The sequence below is a fragment of the Myotis lucifugus genome, unplaced genomic scaffold (genome assembly GCF_000147115.1).
Source record: "Myotis lucifugus unplaced genomic scaffold, Myoluc2.0 scaffold_10, whole genome shotgun sequence".
Lineage (NCBI taxonomy): Eukaryota > Metazoa > Chordata > Mammalia > Chiroptera > Vespertilionidae > Myotis > Myotis lucifugus.
In genome coordinates this window covers 1,686,999-1,708,994 of record NW_005871058.1, presented here as the reverse complement: position 1 = coordinate 1,708,994, position 21,996 = coordinate 1,686,999, and the positions used below count along the sequence as shown (strand labels likewise).

The window sequence follows — 21,996 nt, the reverse complement described above, 5'->3', positions numbered from 1 at the left end:
ATATATATATATATATATATATATATATGTACTCTTCAATCATTTTTATAGCTGAATAATATTTCAATGACATACCACACATTTTGTTTATCCATTTATTCACTGATGGACATTTGGGGTGTTTCTACTTTTTGGCTATTGTGAATAGTACTGCTAAAAACATTCCTTTACAAGTTTTTGTTTGAACATCTGTTTTTAATTCTTTTGGGTATGCACCTGTACCTAGGAGTGGAATTGGTGGGCCACATGCTTAGGTTTTTGAGGAACTGCCAAATTGTTTACCACAGTGGCTACCTTCCTTACTGACCTTCAGTCTAGTTATTCTATTTAGCGTGTCTTTTTTAAGCACTGTATCACCTGCATATAAAATTACTCGAAAGATGACACAGGCTCTGCCTATGATTGGGTAAGGATTTCTCCATTTCTCCATTTTAACATGCAGACTGAGATTGTAGGAGACATTACTTTATTTTGTTGTTGTTGTTTTTGTTAATCCTCACCAGAGGATATTTTTTCCATTGATTTTTTGGGGAAGAGACAGAGAAACATCAATGTGAGAGACAGACATCGATTGGTTGCATCCCACATGTGCCCAACTGGGGCCAGGGATCAAGCCTGCAACCCAGGTACGTGCTCTTGACTGGAACCAAACCCAGGACCCTGCAATCTGCAGGCTGACGCACCAACCACTGAGTGAAACCAGCTAGGGCAGGAGGTATTACTTTAGTGCAGTGATAGGAATGATCCCTGGGATGAAAACGGCTATTTCCTCTGCCCAAATTTCAGTTGCCATTTGGCTGCTGTCTTTACTTGTAACTTGGCAATTCTATACTTTGAGTGAATGTAGATAGTTGTACTGAAACAATTTTCTATTGTAGTTTGTCCCGTCAGAATACCTTCTTTCCTTTCTTACTGTCAGAGTGTATGATACTTACTTCTCTTCCTTACTTTAAACTCCTTGACTTACTTGTATCTTCTTTTTCTTTTAAAAATCTTAGCTATATTGCTTACCTTTTGGCCCAAGAAGTTTGACTTTAATAGTCAATCAGGACTGTCATTTACTTCTAGTTGGCAAACTAAGTTAATGAATTCTAAATTTAGCTCCCCGGCTAGATAAAATGATGTTATCAAGCCCCAAATCTTAGTGGCTTACAAAAACAAACATACATTTCTTGCTCCTGGGTCTGTGGGAAACTTTATTTCGTAATACCAGAGGGGTCCATATCTGCTCCATGTGTTTCTCTTCTAGGGTCAATAGCTATCTAGGACATGCTCATCTTATAGCAAAGAAAGAGGACAGAAGGTCAAGACAAACCAAATAAAACATCTAAAGTGTCTGCTTGTGTCAGACCTGCTAATATTACATTGGCCTAAACAAGTCACATGGGTAAACCCAATAGAATGGGAAAAATCTCCTCCTTCCATGGGGGCGGGGGAAAGGGGAGCAAGTACTTGCTGAACAGTAACACCATAAATCACAGCCCAGCAAAATAAGACAATTAGGGGCAATATAGTGAGTTTTCAAAAAGTTAAATTTATTAAGTCTAACTTCACTTTGAAGTTAAGCCCTTTGTCCTTTTTAAAGTAATAATGTTCTTTCTTTCATAAAATTATGGTAATTGAAGGCAGTAGAACTTTAAAAATTCTTATCACTTAACAAAATAAAAAGTTGGAAACCCTGTGTCAGTCCCCCAAAATTTTAGGACAATTTTACTAGTCCAAAAAAATCTAAAAGTCTACAAGAGAAAAAAAAAATTCACAGACCACTGAATGTAATCCCAGGTCTGTCTGGCTCTTATTCACTATTCAGAGGCTACTCCTTGGCCTGCAAAGACACTCATTTTCTCCCTTCTCAGGTATCATTACCCCAAATGCTTGGGATTAGGAAAGTCTAGTTTTAGAGAACTAAAATGTCACTACTTATTTCTAGTGATTTAACTTTTATCTTAAAAATAGTTCTATTTACTCCTCAGATCTATATATAAACTTGGTTTTGTAATACTTGGGGTCATGTAAATCTTTCATATCTCTGATGTGAAAATTTTAACAGGCAGATCAAAAAGAACAATGGCCTATGACTCTAACTTTAAAAAGATGAGCTATTACAAAGATTAAAATTTAAAAAGTAGATAGTGGCTTTACTTCCAATGTGAAAGGACACATATTTAATAGTTTTGTCTGTGTACAAGTGTTTATAAATACTACTGATTTTGTCACAGCCTGATCAAATATTAAAACTATGCAAAACAGCAGCACAGTGTGTTTTTCTTTTTCTCACAGTGCTGTTGAAAGAATGAAGCAATTGGCACTCCTGTCATGACTGATTCACTTATTTTACTCCTGCCTCCACAGCCTATTTCCACCTCCTACTCTGGCTCTTCGTCTTGTTTTTTTACTTGTGATATTCTCCAGCTTTAGGCATTATTAAAATGCTATGGCTACCTTATCTGTTCCAAACGGGGGTGGGATGGAAGAATGTGACACTGAAATGTGCTATATATACAGAAAAGCTTAAATAGAGACTTTCAAATTTGTCAAAACACTAATTTCCCATGAGTCTTGCTTTAGCAAATGAAATTTGCAATTATTAAACAATGACTTACCAGACAGGATCTGTGAAATAATGTCACAATATGGCAACTGCCTTTTATTATCCTACTGATCTTGTCCATAATTGGAGAATTTGATCCTATATAGTTAGATTTCATAAATGGTCAGATATAAAATAAGAGGGAGAGAGGTACCCATGAATCAGTAAGGGATGTTTCCAAAACTGGGATGAGCACTTAACTCACCAGTTTTGAAACTCACATTTGTGTCATACTTACAATTTAAATGAAGTATCTGGAGTATCTATAGAAGTTATATTTTCTCTAATTTTTAAAATGTAATTCTTATTAAAGTAAACATTTTAAAATGTGCTTGCACCATAAGCAACATACCTGCAGGTATGATCATCACTCACACTTGCAATTCCTTGGCCTTCTTTGGGGTCAAACACCAAACCATTAATGAAATCTGAATGGCCCTCTAAAACCTGACATAAGGGGAAAAATTAATAAGAACACAGGAAAAAAAAATCTACACTATTCCTACCTAATATTTTAACTTCACTGCCTTAAAAGCTTTCACTGCATGCTTCTCTTTTCCATAAATATTTCTTAGCAATCTGCTATTTTTAAAGCATGATTTATACACCCACTTTTCTGAAGGTTTTTCTTGGAAAGAAGCTGATTATTCAACACACTGCTATTAGCTTAATCTTTCTTTTCTAGTATGCATTTCTTACAAAAACACCACTTTTTTTTTTATTGTACCTGTCCTCATGTCACCTCCTTTCTCACTTATTACATAAAGTTTAAATAAAAATTAAAGCTGGAACTTTCTAGGGGCTTGAGTTAAGAGTCCCCCTCAACTATTTATTTCATACCTACTGCTCTGCACACTTGCTGCTGCCTAATAAACACATAGGATGAACTTCACATTCTAAGGTCTTTATTCACTTGTTCAATGTGACTGCCAGCACTCGAGATAGCAGTATTACCAGCCCACAATCACAACAACCCACAGATTTGTTTGTGGCTACAGAAGGAACAAAGGGGAAGGTACAAGGTGGAGCACTATGTGAGCCAGCAAGGTTCAATATTTTAATGACTATTGTTCTTTCTCCCTCCATTCTTTCAAAAGCTCAAATTTGATCTTAGTTTTAATAGAGTGCTTCTATTTTGAACTGCTATTTAGAAATATATCATGAAGAAAAAATTTTGATTTAAATATTTTTGTGTAACTTTAACAAACTCAAATCCTCTAAACATTCTTCAAAGCTTATGTCGCAGTGTATAAGACAAACTAAATTAATATTTAATTTTAATGTCTATTAATCCTAGTATATTAACTTTTTTTTAATATGTTTTTACTGATTTTTGAGAAAGAGAGGCAGAGAGAGAGAGAGAGAGAGGCAGAGAAAGAGAGAGAAACATCTATGTGAGAGAGAAACATCGATCGGTTGCCTCCCATATGTGCCCTGACAGGGATCGATCCCGAAAGCCAGGATGCTCCAATCAACTGAGCCACACCGGCCAGGGCCCACTTTTGTTTCGTGGTGAGAACATTTAAGATCTACCCATAACAACTTTTAAGTATCTAATACAGAATTGTTAATTATACTCACCATGATATACACTAGTCCCCAGAACTTATTCATCTTATGATTTCTAGTCCCCAGAAGTTATTCATCTTATGATTTGAAGTTTGTTCCTTTTCGCCATCATGCCCACATTTCCCCTACTCCCTAGCCTGATTTTTGCTGCCATTCTACTCTGTTTCTATGAGTTAAGCTTTTTAAAATTCCACATTTAAGTGAGATCATACAGTACAATTGACCCCTGAACAATGTGGAGGTTAGGAGTGCTAACCCCTTGAGCAGTCAAAAATCTTGACTCCCCCAAAACTTAACTACCCTCAGTATCTGTTGGGGGTTGGTTCCAGGACCCCCTGTGGATACAAAAATCTGAAATGCTCAAGTCCTCTATATAAAATGGTATAGGTCAATGCAAACAGTTGGCCCTCCACATCAGTGCACCCCCAACTATGGATCGAAAATAGTATAGATATTTATTGAAAAAAAGCCACCTGTAAGTGGATTCGTGCTGTTCAAACCTGTATGGTTCAAGGGTCAACTGTATTTGTCTTTCTCTGTCTGACTTATTTTACAGAACTATTTCTTACAACAATAGAAAACTCACATATAGGGCTTACAGTGTACAAAGCAGTGTTCTAAGAGTTTTATACGAATTAGCCCATAATTCTATGAAGCAGATGCTATGATTATCCCTATTTTACAGGTAAGGGAATAAATATAGAGACTAGGAAGGTGACTAAAGTCAAACTGTTATTAAAGTGGTAGAGTTGGGCTTCAAACTCAGGCGGTTTGACCCTGTGTCTGTGCTCTTAACAAATTTGTAACCCTGCCTTGCACTATGCTGTAATGGCTGTTTCTTTGAAGTTTGACTGGGACTCTATATGTCTTCATGTCCATTATACTCCTACTATATATCAACTGTGAATTTCGAATTCTCCCTCATTTTTTGTGCCAACCTAATATTTTAATTTAATCAGTGATATCAGATTAATATTCTGCAGTCCTTACTAAGAACCTAGATACTTAGCCTAAAATAGAGTAAACGAGACCCTAAATCACATACTTTAAAGATGACCATAACAAATCATCTTAAATTAGGATAAATCTAATTTTAAAAAGCAAGAAATAATGTTTTAAAATAAACTATAAATTTAGAAATTATACTTGTCTAGCATACCTTGTATTCATTTTTATCTTGAAGATCTGACGTAAACAATCTAATTTTCATATCAGCAGCTGAAGTACAAAATCTGGAAGCAAAAGAACAAACAAACAAACCCACTTTTAGTCTCTGTAAATGAAAGTTCTCATCCGTACCTTCCAAATTCCTTCTAGTCACCAAAGCTATTTTCATAACTCAGTCATGCTTTTTTTTGGGCAGAAGGAGTATGTTGTGACTTTGTTATAAAAAATGTTACATAGCCATTACTGAAAGCAGAAGGTACTTAAATTTAAGAAAACACACAAAATTTAGTATATTCTTGATTTGTCTTTTAAAAAACAAAAGTGTTCAATTTTATTAAAAATCAACATATCAACTTAACTTTTAACTTTTTCTTAAGAGAATAAAAGGATGTGATTTAAAAGTATCCTCATTTTAGCTAGGTCAATATTAGACATTAAAAACATCAGTCTTTGGCTTCTTCAGTTATCCATAAGCCTTCTCACTTGTTCTATTCCTCTAAATAAATTAAATCAGATGAAAGAAGATAAAAACTGGAATATTATTTATACTGACCCTACACTAAGGTATTTTTTTAGTAGTTCATCAATGCACAGTACACTAAAAAACAAAATCTAAGCAATAACTATTTTTAAAACTAGTTTGCCTTTAACCCTAAAATTATTAGATTCTCAGTATGTCAGATTATGGCTGGGGGAAAAATAAAAATTATATTTATATATTTTTAAAAAGTTTATTTCTAATTGTCTTAGGTGAATGAGTATCAAACAGACCTAAATTTCCTTAGTTCTGACTACATTAAAGTTAAGCATTTTTTTCTTAGCTAATAAACTTATTCAACAACATTTAAATAAAATAAAAGCAAGGCTCCTAATGTGTTGGTACACCTGTTACCATCTCTTCTCAGTGATTGGGGAGGGGCACACGGAGGACCTCAGTAGTATGCAGGGTGGAACAAAAGTAGGTTTACAGTTGTGAGTATAAGAAACATAGAATTTATTCTTGTATGTTTATTTATTAATTATTGTATTGTTTTCCATCCAAACAACTATAAACCTACATTTGCCCCACCCTGCACATAGCTCTTTTGGGAATGGATGCTATATTTCATATATACAAATAGAAGGTAAGAAAAACTAAAAAACAAAACTTAATCTACCTAATTGTCCTTTTTGAAACTGTCCCATTATTGTTTTGGGTATTCCTTATTTCCCACACAGAGGAAACTCTAGAACAAATTTGCTACAACATTACTAATGTGAGGGTCTTTCCTAAAGCAGGTTTTCTCATAGTTATGTCATAAAGAAATCACTGAAAAGTCTGTTCAAAATTCATTTCTAAAACAGATAAAGTCTATTTCAGAAGGTTTTAAAAAGAAATATCTCAAGCAAAAGTGTTTGTAAAGAAGGTATAACTATGAGGCCAACTTCAGTAAAAACATGAGTACAAAAAAGTTATAGAAGTCAAAGCATTTTTACTTAATAAAAAATAAAGAAATAATTAAAATAAACAAATCACAAAACTTTGTGGTCAACTTTGTGTTGTTCCACTTTCCTCTAAATCTTTGCTGCTTTAGTTAAACATGTTTAGGGCATTTATATCATTCTTTAAACCAGAAAACCTCAGAGAACTGAAGTAAGATGAACAGTTTATTCTCCATCAAGTAGGTATGGAAAAAGAGAAAACGGAGGGATGGAGGGAGAGAGAGAACAGAATTTAAGGCAACTAAATGCTAAAGATAAAATATAAAATATTATGAAGAGATTCTAACTGTAGGATAAAAGTTAATGATGATAAGAGAAATATAAAGTTATACCTCAGTCATCTTGATAGACTACTATTTAGTCATGAAAAGACTACATATTGTGAAATGCCATGAAACAAATGTAAAGGAAAATAAAAAGTATAAAAACTTATATATACAGTTTAATTAGAATTGTATAAATTTACCAACAAAAATGGAAAAAGTATTAGGTGTATACCTGGCATCTAAAAAAATTTTTGTATATTCTAAACTTGATATAGTAAGTGTGTATTATTTTTATAATAAAAATACTTAATTTATTTGAAAACAAAACTGTGCTGTCAGCTTGCTCTAAAAAATATTGTTTTTAAAATTAATGGCTGGTTAATATTTTGAATTTATAATTTATATTGCTACAGATCCGAAGTAGCTTTGAGGCAGCTAATAAAAAAGCAACAACAACAAAAAAGATGAAACAATACAGCAAATCCATTAAAAAAAGGACAGGAGAGCAGGTACGAAACAAAACCACGAGAAGGAGATGGTTTCTATAGCTTTCAAAATCTCCTACGGAATGCAGAGAGACTGATGACTGACTTTTTTTTTTAGCTCCAGGCTCTGAACATTTCCTTTTAATATAAAAGGAAATGAAAAGCACACTGGCTATTAACAATGACATATGTATGTTGACAAGAATTGTTATGTAGATTATTCAAAATCAGGCAGCTAACACCTGTAAAAGCTTCTAGAACAAATCATAGAACATGTTCACAATCTTGTTGTAGGTGAAGATTCTGAAGGCAGGAAATAGAATGCACACTGAAAAGTGCTCAACATCATTAGTCATCAGGAAATGTCATATGGTACCAACCAGAATGTTAAAATTAAAGATTGCCAACAATAAATGCTGGAGAGTAGGTAGAGCAATTGAACATCCTTAGATTATTGGTGGGAACATAAAATGATAGAACCATTATGGAAACTGGTACTTTCTTAAAATGTTAAATACACATCTCCCCTCTGAGTCAGTAATTCTACCCCTATGAAGCCATTTATACAATAAATCTGTATACAGAGATGCTCATAGCAGCTTTAGTCATAACAGCTAAAACTGCAAACTGTCTGATTTCCACTTATAGGAGAATGCATATAAATTGCAGAATATTTATATAATGTAATGGAATACTCCTCAAAAATAAAAAAGAATCATTGGTATACACACTATGGATGAATCTCAAAAACATTACACCAGACACACAAAAATATATATTCTGTATGATTTCATTTATATGAAGTTCTAGAAGAGGCAGAACTAATTTCTGGTAATAGAAATTGGATCAATGGTTGCTTTGGCAGGGAATAGGGGGCAGGAATTGACTGGGAAGGAGCACAAAGAATCTTTTACGGTGACAGAAATGCTGAGTGGGTTATACAAGTGTCTGCATACTGTAGACACTGATGAAACTGTACCCTTTAGAGTTGAGAGCTTCCCTGTATGTACATTATCCCTTAATTTTAAAAAATTAGGTTAGCTCAGTAAACGCTAACTTGTGGATGGCTAAATACTGTTTACTAAAAGAAGACATATCTTTTAGCCGTAGTATTTGTGGAAGCAAGGTTAGTGTTTTGTAACAAACCTTAAATACTCTGACATATTACGGCCCTTATGAAGAAGGTCTTAGCAGGCAGTGTTATGGTTTTTCTCAAAAAGCAATTATTCTTTTCAAATGCCTTCACAAAAACTGAAGTGCAAAGATTAGATTAATTTTATGTATTGTTAAACATAAAAATGTGACCTTGGACTATGTATAGGGCAGTAAGGTTGATTAATGACTCAATCAAATTTAGTTCTTTTAAGGGACTTATACTTTCAGTAAGTGGTAAACTTCATGAAGAATCTGTGAAGACAAAATGATTCAGACGAATCTCAGGTAGAGAGCTTTGTCGTAGGCCCAGCCATGTACTCAAGCCATCATTGCTATGACTACATATTTAAACCACAAATTCAGACAATAAGCCTAAATTATGAAATAATAGCAAATGTTAAACTATCTACTATCTAGAGCTGGAGAAAATGGAAATAGAGGGAAAAAGTCCTTAATGATCAAAGGCTTCAGATCACTTAACACAAAGGACATTAATAAATATTGCACTTAATAATAATTTTAAACTTACTTGATTACTGGGGGAAGTGAATCAAGTCTAGTCTCTGGGCTCCAAGCTATGCTACCAACTCGGATTCCATGGTGAATTGTCTGTAGTGTTTTATACTGAAGGCCTTCAATGTCTGCTTCTTCCTCCTAAGCAAACACAGTCAATGTTATAATAAGTTATGAGAACAAACATTGTAATACTCCATTTTGTGATAATAAAGAATTTACCAGGAGACTATGTACAGTGAGTCCTCACTTAATGTAACTGATAGGTTCCTGACTTTGGGCAAAATGATGTATAACAAAAACAGTTTTTTCTAGAGGCTAGTTAATATAAACAAGAGTTAAGTTCTTACGGCATATTTCTGGTCACAAAAACATCACCAAATTTCTAAAGACCCAAACAACTTCTAATATTAAACATTGAACTATACCTAATTGTAAGAGCCTAAAGTATTTACTATCTGGTTCTTTACAAAAAGTTTATTAATAAACTGTTTCCTGTAGTAGAATATGTGCTTCAGATTGAAGAAAAATGACCCCACAAGGAAGGCCTCAGATGTAAGGAACAGTGAGTAAAAAAAATAAGAAGCAAACAGGTGAGTAAATTAAACAAATGTTAGCCACATGAAACAACATCAAATTTGTGGGTTAAAAAAAAAAAGATAGCTAAAATATGACAACAGTAGAAGTCTGGGGGGGTGATAACAGTTCATGTGTCAAAGGTCCTTGTTTTGTTCATAAAGTTAAAGATATTAATTTTGACTTTGTTTAAGTATGCATGTTAAAGTGTCTTTGGTAACCATTAAAAGAAGAAAAATGGCATGTAAAACATAAACTATTAAGGAGGAAAAAAATTAAAGGAGGGGGAACAAAACAGAAGACAACCCCCCCCCCCCCACATTCCAATGTTTTCAATAGTAAAAAACTGTAAGTAAACCAACAGTGAAAATAAATGAAGTAAAAAATGGAGGAATCTAACAAATATATCAATAGCAACAAACTGGAGAACACGATACAGAATAATTTCATTGATATAGTTTAAAACATGAAAAAAATATTGATTTGCACCACCTATGGTAACTCTATAGAGAAAAACAAGGAATTGTAAAACACAAAGATTCAGACATGGTTACTTCTTGGGGGTGAGAAGTGCAATAAGGGCAGAATACCCAAGGGGCTTCAAAAGAATTGCTAATATTCCATTTCTTAAGCTAGGTAGATAGGAATCTATTTTATTATTATTCTCTATACCATATATTGATAATATATACTTAAAAACACATTTTATAAGCTTAAAACATTGTGATTTTAAAAATAAATAAACCATGGTTTTATTATTTAAATCAATACCCTGTGTCTGAAGACAAAAGCAGAATGATTGTTTTTTTTTCTTCTCCTTTTTATATATATTGTCTATTGATTTTTAGAGAGGGAAAGAGAGAAACATTGATGTGAGACTGAAACATGGATCGACTGTCTCCTTCCCACCCCCTACCAGGGATCAAACCCACAACGCAGGCATGTTCCCTGACCAGGAATTAAACCAGCAACCTTTTGGTGCACGGGACAATGCCAAACCGAGCCACACTGGCCAGGGCAAAAGCAAAAATTTTCGTGACAAAATTTTTCAAAGGAATCGTCTATGTTAAATGACTAGTTATCTTTTATAAAAGTTTATAGGATTATAAAATAGCAGGAAAAAATCTAGAGCAGGTGAAACTTGGTATTTAATGGGACACGTGTGTCTCTATGGAAGGGAATTATCTGAAGACTTGTTCTAAGAATTCCATTCATCCTGAATCTAAATGCAAAGTTGTATAATGTGTACTTTAATGGAATCCCAGTGGATGTGTTGATTTTTCCAGGATAGCCTTTGAGATCTTAACAAAGTCATTTCACAAATACATTACACATCTCTTTCTCTACATAATTCAGATGTCCCTTGAAAATAAATTTAAATTTCAGATGAACTTAGAGTTAACAGCAAAAAGTTTTTCCATAAATGAAAAAAAGGATAAAAATGTATTTATCAAGGAAAGAAAAACACTGTCAAATTTTATTACTTCGTAATTTGTGTGTATAACTGTATGGCTAACAGCCAGATATACCAAGACAGCAACCACTAAGCAATTTTAAAATAAGGTTAGAAGCCTAATCATAGCTGACTTCATAGTTTGGGTTACATCTATTTTTCTACACTCGACAAATCAATCTTCTAAAAATGAAGTTTTTACCATCAAAACAGACGTTATTTTGCTACTGTAACAATAGTGCTGACAATTAGGTCTTGTAATTTGTTATCCAAAGCATATATGGAATTATTTGGTGGTCATGGGGATAAAGAAATCCCAGGGAATGTACAGTCTGAGCTTTATGTATTACCAGTGAAATGTTTTTTTCCTGGCAGCAATGTCTGCCATTGAGCCAACTAAAAGGCCAGGGTGTGTGTGTGGTATAGGCAGAGACAAATGCTATTTTGGGTGTAGGCAGTATTGTATAGGCAGGAAATTAAGATACTTTGTGGAAAACTTCCCATAATACATATCATTATACAAGGCTCCAGCATATTTGAGGTTGGAGCAAAGCCAGGTTGATGAAAGGGCTATTCTAAGGATTTGAAATGGGCAGGCTTTCCTATCACACCCATTTAAGGCCAAGTATAGAATTTTAGTTAGAGGAGACTGTAAAGTTTACCTACTCTGTTTCTTTCATTGAATGCTTAAATCCCTGGTACATCATCTGAAAACAAGAGTGCACAACCCTTTTCTGAACACTTTCAGTGAGAGGGAACTAGCTACTTGTTGGGGGGAGATTATTCTATTTAGGATAGATCAAATTATTAGAAGAGTTCTCTTTAACATGAAACAAAATCTTTTTACATGTAAATTCTACTCATGACTCCAAATTCTGCTTTCTGGAACCACACAGAGTAATAAGTCTAATTCAGTGGTGGCAAATACCTAGCCATAGCTGATTTCCCCTTAAGGCAGTGGTTCTCAACCTTGGCTGCACATTAGAATTACCTGGGAATCTTTTTAAAATCCTGATTTCTGGGCCTCATCCTCTGGAAATTCTGTTTCTTTGTTACTAATGTTGTGGCCTACCCCATAACAAAGAAACAGAATTTCTGGAGGATGAGGCCCAGAAATCAGGATTTTAAAAAGATTCCCAGGTGATTCTAATGTGCAGCCAAGGTTGAGAACCACTGCCTTAGGGGAACAGACTCAGAGAAGATTTGGCATCACTCTTAAATAGAATTGACAAATAACAATACTTTTACCATTCTGAGTCTAATCCCTCTTTTATGCAAAGTTTTAAATATTTGAATACCACTCTGAAATTTGTCTTCAAGTACATTATCTCCTTAAATCTCCACAGTGCTGAGAACTGAAATAAACATTACTGCCACTTTATAGAGAATATAGAGCTGTGCAGTCCAATATAGTAGCTACTAGCCACATGGGGCTTTTAAACACTTGATATATGTATAGTTCAAGCTGAGACGTGTACACTTTATAAAGTGCAAAATCCACACTAGATTTCAGAGTTAGTATAGACTATAAAATATCTCAATAATTTTTCATATTGGTTGTACATAAAATATTGTGGATATGCTAGGTAAAAAATTAATTTCATCTGCTTTACACTTTCCATAATGTGGTTACAACATTTAAATTTATATTTGTGGCTCACGTTATATTTCTATTGGACAGCACTGAATTAGCTCTCTTTGGCAGTTTAATCTTTGCACTGATTCATGGTGAACATCCAGGTGATTAAAAACTGGAAGTCACAATTCTCCCTTTTAGCTCTAGTAATCTATCATATTAAGACTTATATTCATCTTTATTAAATTTTAGCTTGTTCAACTTGACCCATTAATTACATATATTATATAGTATTTGGATTCTGAGCAGAGTCTGACATACGGTATGTGCACATACAGCGTATTAAATGAACTCTGCCATCCAAAACATTAGATATCCTTCTCAGCTTCGTGCTCTTGCCTGAGTCAAGTGTTCCCATCCAAGTCCCAGTAGAGGCCTTAATTCATTACTGATGACCCTTTGAATAGACTTAGAACTTTTCACACTCCCTCTCCCGTCTACAAATAGGACTTCTATAGAAGTTTTCTTATTACACTGTTTACATGTAAACATCTCCTTGAGGGCAGGGTCCTTGCTTTTATAAACATGTATTACCAGTGCCCACACCAGATCTGAACTTCATAAATATTTGACAGATATATGACATCAATCAATACATCATTCAGCTTAAATTTCCATCTTTCAAAAGAACACGATCAGATTCTGAAAAATGCTTTGTTGAAATTCAAATTTGTGATATTAATAGTGTTTTTTTTTTTTTACCAGTGTTAGAATAAGATTGCCTTTCTGATAGGAATGAGGAAATCTTCCAGTTGGATTTACCTTAGTTTTCTCTCAAGACAAGAGGGAGGCATGAAATTAGGTAGTATGGAACTTGAAGCTTCTAACACGAGAGACTAAGAACAATGTCTAATACTGTTTAACTAGATAAAAAAATAACTTCAAAGGGAAGCAATATACTTTCAAAGTTTAGCAAAAGTTTACCAACATTTGCAGAAGCTTTGTTATTAGTGAAATATCTTCATTGTCATTCACTGTAGTTTCACACACTCACCTGAAATGTACACGTGCCAATGACCACGTAATTATTGCCACCATATGCAAGTAGGTTTCCGGAATCCCCGGTGTCAAAGGGATTAAATTCTACCACATGCACATAATCTTCACAATCCACGGTGTAGGCAGCATTCCTTGTGGCATCTTGCTTCATCTTGTATGTCAAAGCTTGAGCAGTTGTAACAATAAAGTAGCCTTCTACTGGACAAGGTCATGAAACTGTGAACTACAGCACAGACACAGTTAGATAGAAACGGTCGAAAATATTATTCACTTTCAGCAAATGAGCAAAATAAGAATGGAGTATTGCAAATGCCACAGACAGCAAAAAAAAATTTACTTATTTAGATACTTTGTGATACCAAGCAGCATGAATCACCATAATTTTGTTTACGTTATCTAAAAAATATAACATTTGAAGAGGAAATCACTTTAGCAAACATATTTATGACAAATTAAAGATAGCTAACATTTATAGAGCACCTTTTGCAGGTGCCATGTTAACCATTTTACTGACAATATAGCATCAACTATTCCTATAAACCTTAGCAGCGGTTCTCAACCTGTGGGTCGTGACCCCTTTGGCGGTCGAACGACCCTTTCACAGGGGTCGCCTAAGACCATCCTGCATATCAGATATTTACATTACGATTCATAACAGTAGCAACATTACAGTTATGAAGTAGCAACGAAAATAATTTTATGGTTGGGTCACAACAGGAGGAACTGTATTTAAAGGGCCAGAAGGTTGAGAACCACTGCCTTAGAGGGAGGTACTGCCCATGGTTACCATTTTACTGATGAGGAAATCAAAGCTTCAGGACTTAAATTAGCTTTCCAAGGCCATAAGATGAGTCAGAGTTTGAAAACATTACCACGTGTTGGACGCCAGTGCTAAAGAAAAACGCAGCTCTGGGCTTCGCAGGAGCTCACAATCCGGGACAGGTATGGTTCAGCGTGAAAAGTGCTGCACTACAAACAGATACAAAATATGGGATATGGAAGGAGTGACAAAATGTGTTATAAAAAATAATATTCACATAACCTGCACAAAAACGTCAACTAAGCTGTCGTGGTCTGGTATGCACTCTGGATGTAGCATTCCCGAAAGAGACATGGATTCTATAGGTTCTTTATTTTTATTTTTTATTGGACGCAGAAGTTATCCTGAAAACAGTTGGGCTCGATTACAAACATATGAAGTACCCGATGAGGACTTATTGGGAATCAGATGAGTCCCACCTCAGACGGCCAATACACTAGTGACCTTACAAGCGGGCATTCGGGATTGGGCATTTAGCTTAAGGCGACCAGCCGTCTGAAAGGCCCCCGGAGGCACAGAGGTGCGGGAAGGCAGGAGACTCGCGGTCAGGACACTCGGTCTAAAGTAGTGTCCGGTCTCGCTACATTATCGGGGTCTCACAGTGCACGGCGGGCGGGACACGTGCCTGAAAAACTGGAAGAGCACCGGGGAGGGAGTAAGAGGCGGTCCTACTAAGAGCCAGATGCCTCCCCGTGTCCCAGGTAGATCGCGCGAGACCCCGCTACCGCCTCCCCGAGCCCGAGGTCGGAGGGAAGAGGGGTGGAGAGCCGCCTGGGGACGGCGGGGCGGTCGGTAGCAAAGCGGCGCGGCCCCCTGAGCTCCGTGATACGCACCGGAGGGAACCGGGAATCGCCAGAGAAGAGTGGGTATCCGAGGAGGGCACTTAGAGGCTCGCGTCGATTCTGCTTCCGGGTCAGAGGGCGGCAGCGGCGATTGGCTCTCAGGCCCTCCCGCGAGATTTAAAATGTAACCCGCGACGATTCAAACAGCGGAGAGGCTGTGCGGCTGGGAAGGTCCCTGCTTCAGCTGGCCCGGCACCTCCCGAGTCTCCCCCGAGCCAGGTGACTCTGACCTCTCCTCCATCCGCATGTCACACGGTAAGTGGTGATTCAAGCCGCGGTTTTTCGGTGACAGAAAAGCGCCGAGTGATCGTTTAAGTTATTTGCGCGGTGGCTTCGTTCTGCAGCCAGGTTGGGTCTGGGTGTATTGAACGGAGTTGACAGTATCTACGAGTGGGTGGGGCTGTCAGAGGCCCATTGAGGGCTCCTTAGGTTCATTAGGCGACAAACCGGGGTTCTACTCCCCAAACCTACGCAGACTCCAGTTCTGCTGCATTCGCCCTCTCCCTGTTACATCCTCCCGAGGAACTTTTTGGACCTGCATTCTGCCAGTGATTGCAGCAACGACTGCCATTTTTTTATTGAGCACCTACTAAGTGCCGGGCACTAGGTGGATTATTTACTTGTCTCTCTAACGTCTCATAATTTTATGGGATAGGAGATATCCTCCCCGCTTTACAGATGAAGAAATATATGTTCATCAGATATTTTAAATACCGAAGGGCATACAGCTAATAAATGGGAGAGCCTGCATGTGGACCCTGATCTCTCTGACGCAAAAGTGGAGTTCTTTTAATCATCTCACACTGCCTCCCCAGTGACAGTTTCCTGTCTCACAATGTTTGTTTGCTTCAGTGCGGCTTGGAATCCAGTTTTTTTTTAAACAAGTGTTTATGATCTCTGCCACCTTCTACTACTGGTTTTGTGTAGTGCAGACTGACATTCAGAGGGCTTGCATATTCGTTGTCTCACTGACTCCTCATAACTGGCTGGAAAATATTATTCCTGTTTTCTTTTTGATGAAACCTCTACCTAGGCAGTCAGGTTAAAAGCTGCCTAGGCTCACACAGCCAGCTAGCTACTGGGAGAGTTGGCAAACCCATGGCACTGCAAACCCATGGCACTGCCTGTTTTAGTGCATCCAGTTCCCAAGCTAAGAATGGATTTTACATGTTTAAATGGTTGCGGGGTGGGCAGTGGGGGGTGGGGTGGGTGGATCATTAGACGAATGATATTTTGGGATGTGTGAAAATTATATAAAATTCAAATTTCAGTTTTTATTAAGTTTTGATGAAGCTCATTTGTTCATGGGTTGTTGGTGGCTATTTTATCATGGCAAGGTCAGGTTGAGTAGTTGTAACAGAAACTGTATGGCTTGCACTCCTCAAATATATGCTATTTGGCCCTTTCCAAAAAGTGTGCTGACCTCTAGATAAGATTGTTGGCTCTTATATGTGCCAGGCACTGATCTAAAAGTTTCACTTATATTTATCATTTACTTTTTACAAAACTATGAGATAGTAACTGTTATTATTTTCATTTTTCAGTGCAACGAAGCTGAGGCTGGGAGAGGTGACATAACTTGGCAAAGATCTCACAGCTAGCAAGTGGTGAAGCCAGGAATCAGAACAGTGTAATTCTAGACTCATTTTCATTCTAGCAATCTGAACTCTTTTTCTGCACTGGCCTTTAAATAACACTAGTAAGTCATTTACTACTAAAGATTTCTTTCAGGCAAACTGATCATTACAGAAGCATTACTTCTTCACGTTCTTTTTTTATTTCTTATAAGAGATGAGGGTGATATTTTTAAGAGAAATAAAATTCTTAGCTATTTTCTAGGATCTGTATTTAAGTAGATATTTTCAGTCTTATACCTGTACATTTAAGTTGCGTCACTGATTGTGTCTTTAAGTTATTATTTTGTAAATGGCATATGCCCATTTTCTTGATCATAGAAACCCAAGATACATAGTAAACATCTGAGATTTTGTTCCAAAATCCAAACTCAGAAGGAACCTATGTGTTCAGCATAACTATATTGTTGTATAAACAGTTTAAGCACAGTGAGCCACTCTTACTAGAAACCCTCCTGAAATCTAAGTTCCCAGATGTCAGTCAAGGGCCAGCCTTGTAAGCAGGACTTTCAAAGGATAGTAATCAGGCCTGCTGTATTAACTCTTTTTCTGCACTGGCCTTTCGAGGTCTAGGCTTGGAACTCCCACAGTGCCATTCTTGCTACATCCTATTGGTTAAATCAAGTCACAAGGCCAACCGAGATTCAAAGGGATGGAAAAATAGACAGTCTCTTTTGGGATAATATAATGATGGGAAGAAATTGGCTGCCTCCCTCCCCAATCTACCACAGATATTACCATCTATCGTAAAACAAAAATGTTTAAACACAGTTTTAATTAGCTATGTGTCTGTAACTATAAGTTTGCAGAATTGGTGTATCTATTTTGTATGAATTTTCAGATCAAAGGTTGCATTTTGTTATTTCAAATGATTTGGCTTAAGAAAGCTAAAGGAGAGGAAAATATGATTGGGGAGAACTTGTTTTTATTCTGTTTTCCTAAATTTCATGAAAAGCAATCTTTGTAAACATGAGATGGCCTCTTGTTCATTACTTATTTTTCTCTAACTCTTGCTTGCCTTATACATGTTCAATATTAATTTCCAATGAAAATAAAGCTTTTTAATATTGCATTCTGTCCTACTTTAGGAGGATGGCTGTGCTTCATCAGAAGTCTGTCTTGGATATGATTAAAGAGTTCAGGAGGAATTGGCACACTCTTTGTGACTCTGAGCGAACTACTGTATGTGGCGCAGACTCCATGATCTTGGCATTGCAGCTTTCCATGGCGGAGAACAACAAACAGGTTAGGCTATATTTAGGTTCACTTTTTTTTTTTTTTAACAGTGAATTTTGGTTGCTGCTATTTGAATAAACTTCATTACATTAATTTCTTTGCAATAGATGACCTCCTATGATAATATCAATATACTTTTTTCACAAATGGCTCTGCATACCTATGTCAGAAATTACTATTGGATTTTAAGTTATTTGTTTCAAAATTAAGGCCTTCATATGTATAATTCAACATAGGACATACACATTTGATGTTTAATTTGAAGTTTTAAGTTAAACCTGCAACTGTTATGATTATTATGATTAAAATTACTTTAATTTTATAAGACTTCCTTCCCTAAAAAGATCTGGAAAGCACACATAGATAATGTTTATTTAAATATAACCAAAGTATTTTATGATTAATTTAAGATTTTATAGTATAGATTAATTGTTCCTAGACCAGGCTATGGATCAAAATCATTTGGGAGGACTTTTGAAATATATTGAATCCTGTGCCCCAGTCTTGAAATTCTATTCTCTCAATCTGCACCGAGACCCTGAAAATTGTCTTTTTAAAAAATCTCCCTGAAGTGATTTTACATAGTTGGCTTGGGCCAAACTACTGTTTAACATGAGCTCTACCTAGAGGGCTAGAGGTGCTCAGATGAGAGATGAGTGAATGTAGGCTGGAGTGGTAAAGAATTTTAGATAATATACTTAAAGCAGTGGAAATCTTTGGATGGGAAGGTTTTAAAGAAGGGATGAAGTAAGGGGAAAGCTCAGAAGAAGCATCCACAGGGAATCAAAGTCATGAAGATGGTAAGGAGACTGTCTTGACTAGAGAAGAAGATTTTTGAAGGATGAAGTTGATTTCCATGGGTCTGTTGGGCTAGATGGTTGAATGATGTTCTGATGAATTATTTTAATCCTGTATGTCAGTAGTTCCCAGAATTTTAGATATGTGAAATCAGCAAACTTTCCAAAAGAATTAGACATTGACAGATTTGAACATTTCCCATGTTGGCAAATAAGGCTATTAAGGAAAAATAATTAATAGAGCTATCATTTTGAAAAAGGAAGACTATTTTAACACCTAAAAATTAGAAATTGTATGAACTTAAAATAAGAGGTGGTCTTTCCTCTGCATGAATAGTTGGCAGTTTTGCATGTTTAAAGCAATGTACTTTAAGATAAATTTTGAACATAAGATATTTTTGACAAAATTCTATCTTATTTAGATATTCTTTCAACAAATACTGAGTTTTTACTATGTGCTAGACATTATTCTGAGCATTAGGAATATAATATTGAAGGAAATCCCTGCTCTTATGGAAATAATTGTCTAGTCAGGAGAGAGAACATTCTAATAAATAAGATATTTAGTGCTTTAAGTCATAATAAGTGCCACAGAGAAGAACAAAACAGAGTTTCAAGTAAAGAGTGTATAGAGTGTGGGGTGGAGGAGTTCTTGCAATCTGAAATAGGGTGTTCAAAGAGGCCTCATTTAGAAGTTGCCATTTGAGCCAAGATTTGAGTGAAAGGAGGAGTTAGTCATGGGAATTTAGGCGGGAAGGGACTACCAGGCAAAGGGGACAGCAGATGCAAGGGCCCTGAGGTGGGAATATGCTTGGCATGTTCAAGGAACCACAGGGAGGCCGATTGCAGCTGTTTATATAAATGTTAATTTCTTCCCTCTATTCCTCCCTTCCACAGATTCATTCCTTCCCCCTTCCTTCCTTCCTTCCTTCCTTCCTTCCTTCCTTCCTTCCTTCCTTCCTTCCTTTAAAATGCTTATTTAACCATTTAGATGTCCTTTCCTTAAACTGTGTTTATATCCTTTGCTTATTTTGCTGTTGCATTGCTTTGATCACTTTCTTACTCTTTGAAAGAATTCTGCATGTATTTTAGATACTCTTTGTTTTATACTTTGTTGCTATCTTCCAATGTGCTTGATTTTTACCCACTTTAGTTGTTTCAGCAGTATTCTTATGCTAGACCTCTCTACTAAGTCTTGCTTTGGTATGGTCAAGTACTCATTGGACATTTTACCTTGATGTCCCATTACTGTCTCCACATCAGTTTTTAAAAAGAAACCACATTGTTTGCTCCCTCATCTTACCTTAATATTCATATTCTTAGTCTCAATGTTTGTATTATTGCTCACTCAGTCACTGAAACTAGATGCCTAAGTGTCATCGTAGAGTCTCATTGCTCCCATTGCAGTCCATATTAAGTCTTGTTTGAGCAGTTCTTTAAAAAAGTCCTTTAAAAAAATTCTTTATTGTTTAAAGTATTACATATGTCTCCTTTTTCCCCCGATTGATTTCTCCCCGGCCACCCTCACCCCCCAGCTAATGCCCTCACTGCCCTACTGTCTGTGTCCATTGGTTATGCTCATATGCATGCATACAAGTCCTTTGGTTGATCTCTTACCCCCTCACACCCGCCTTCCCTCTGAAGTTTGGCAGTGTGTTCGATGCTTCTCTGTCTCTGGATCTATTTTTGTTCATCAGTTTATGTTATTGATTATATTCCACAAATGAGTGAGATCATACGATATTTATCTTTCTCCAACTGGCTTATTTCGCTTAGCATAATGCTCTTCATGTCCATCCATGTTGTTGCGAATGGTAAGAGTTCTTTTTTTTTTTTTTATAGCACCATAGTATTCCATTGTGTAGATGTACCACAGTTTTTTAATCCACTCATCTGCTGATGGGCACTTAGGCTGTTTCCAAATCTTAACTATTATAAATTGTGCTGCTATGAACATAGGGGTGCATATGTCCTCTCTGATTGGTGTTTCTGATTTCTTGGGATATATTCCTAGAAGTGGGATAACTGGGTCAAATGGGAGTTCCATTTTTAATTTTTTGAGGAAACTCCACACTGTTTTCCACAATGGCTGCACCAGTCTGCATTCCCACCAGCAGTGCACGAGGGTTCCTTTTTCTCCGTATCCTGGCCAGCACTTGTCGTTTGTTGATGATAGTCATTCTGACAGGTGTGAGATGGTATCTCATTGTTGTTTTGATTTGCATTGTCCTTCTTTTATAATCTGAAGAAGTTGTTTTAAGGTGGATAATAGATTCTGAGGATATTGTGTACATGGAATGGGCTAGCTGACGGTTAAACCTTGGTGACCATACACTGGGAAATGAGGAGAGAGAGAAATTGAGACAATTATTAGGAATTGCTATTTAGTGATTGAGAACTGTTGTTCTGGAATCAAACAGAGCATACAGAGCATGTTCAAATCACCTCCTATTGTTTGTTTGTTTGTGTATAAATGAGAAATAGATATATCAACAAGTTAAATAAAATGCAGCCTGAAAAAATTTTAGTTCTCATTGTAAAAATTTGGACATATATCCAATCCAAGTCAGTCTTTCTTCAGGACTTGTCTGTGTAGCATTCACTCGGGTTTTTTTCCTACTTGCTAATGTTCTACTTGCTAATTCACTTTATTACCTGTGAAAGTTCAGACTCTGGGTGGGAAAAGGGTGAGTGGTGAATTGCAACTGAGTTTTTCACAGATTGTGTAGGTGTGCATACGTGTGGAGATGGTGGTTGCAGTTCTGTTTAACTTAAC

At 36.3% G+C, this 21,996-nt stretch overlaps 2 protein-coding genes across 6 annotated transcripts in view; one reads left to right on the top strand and one right to left on the bottom strand.

The window, feature by feature from the left end:
- The window catches only part of NUP37 (nucleoporin 37), a 32,201-nt gene extending 16,588 nt beyond the window's left edge, over nucleotides 1-15,613 (bottom strand). For 2 of the 3 annotated variants that reach the window (XM_006084078.3, XM_023749864.1), the window contains exons 1-6: nucleotides 15,545-15,613; nucleotides 14,764-14,860; nucleotides 13,887-14,114; nucleotides 9,244-9,368; nucleotides 5,319-5,391; nucleotides 2,943-3,037 (exon numbers count right to left, since the gene is read on the bottom strand). In XM_006084078.3, the coding sequence (XP_006084140.1) occupies nucleotides 2,943-3,037; nucleotides 5,319-5,391; nucleotides 9,244-9,368; nucleotides 13,887-14,042 (449 nt within the window). In that variant the 5' untranslated portion in view covers nucleotides 14,043-14,114; nucleotides 14,764-14,860; nucleotides 15,545-15,613. The remainder of the gene's footprint in view (nucleotides 1-2,942; nucleotides 3,038-5,318; nucleotides 5,392-9,243; nucleotides 9,369-13,886; nucleotides 14,115-14,763; nucleotides 14,861-15,544) is intronic. The other variant, XM_006084079.3, reaches the window with a different exon arrangement.
- A 72-nt stretch (nucleotides 15,614-15,685) lies between these two features.
- The window catches only part of PARPBP (PARP1 binding protein), a 43,756-nt gene continuing 37,445 nt past the window's right edge, over nucleotides 15,686-21,996 (top strand). For 2 of the 3 annotated variants that reach the window (XM_014451523.2, XM_023749862.1), the window contains exons 1-3: nucleotides 15,686-15,772; nucleotides 17,098-17,252; nucleotides 18,276-18,432. In XM_014451523.2, coding sequence (XP_014307009.1) covers nucleotides 18,280-18,432 — 153 coding nt within the window. In that variant the 5' untranslated portion in view covers nucleotides 15,686-15,772; nucleotides 17,098-17,252; nucleotides 18,276-18,279. The remainder of the gene's footprint in view (nucleotides 15,773-17,097; nucleotides 17,253-18,275; nucleotides 18,433-21,996) is intronic. The other variant, XM_023749861.1, reaches the window with a different exon arrangement.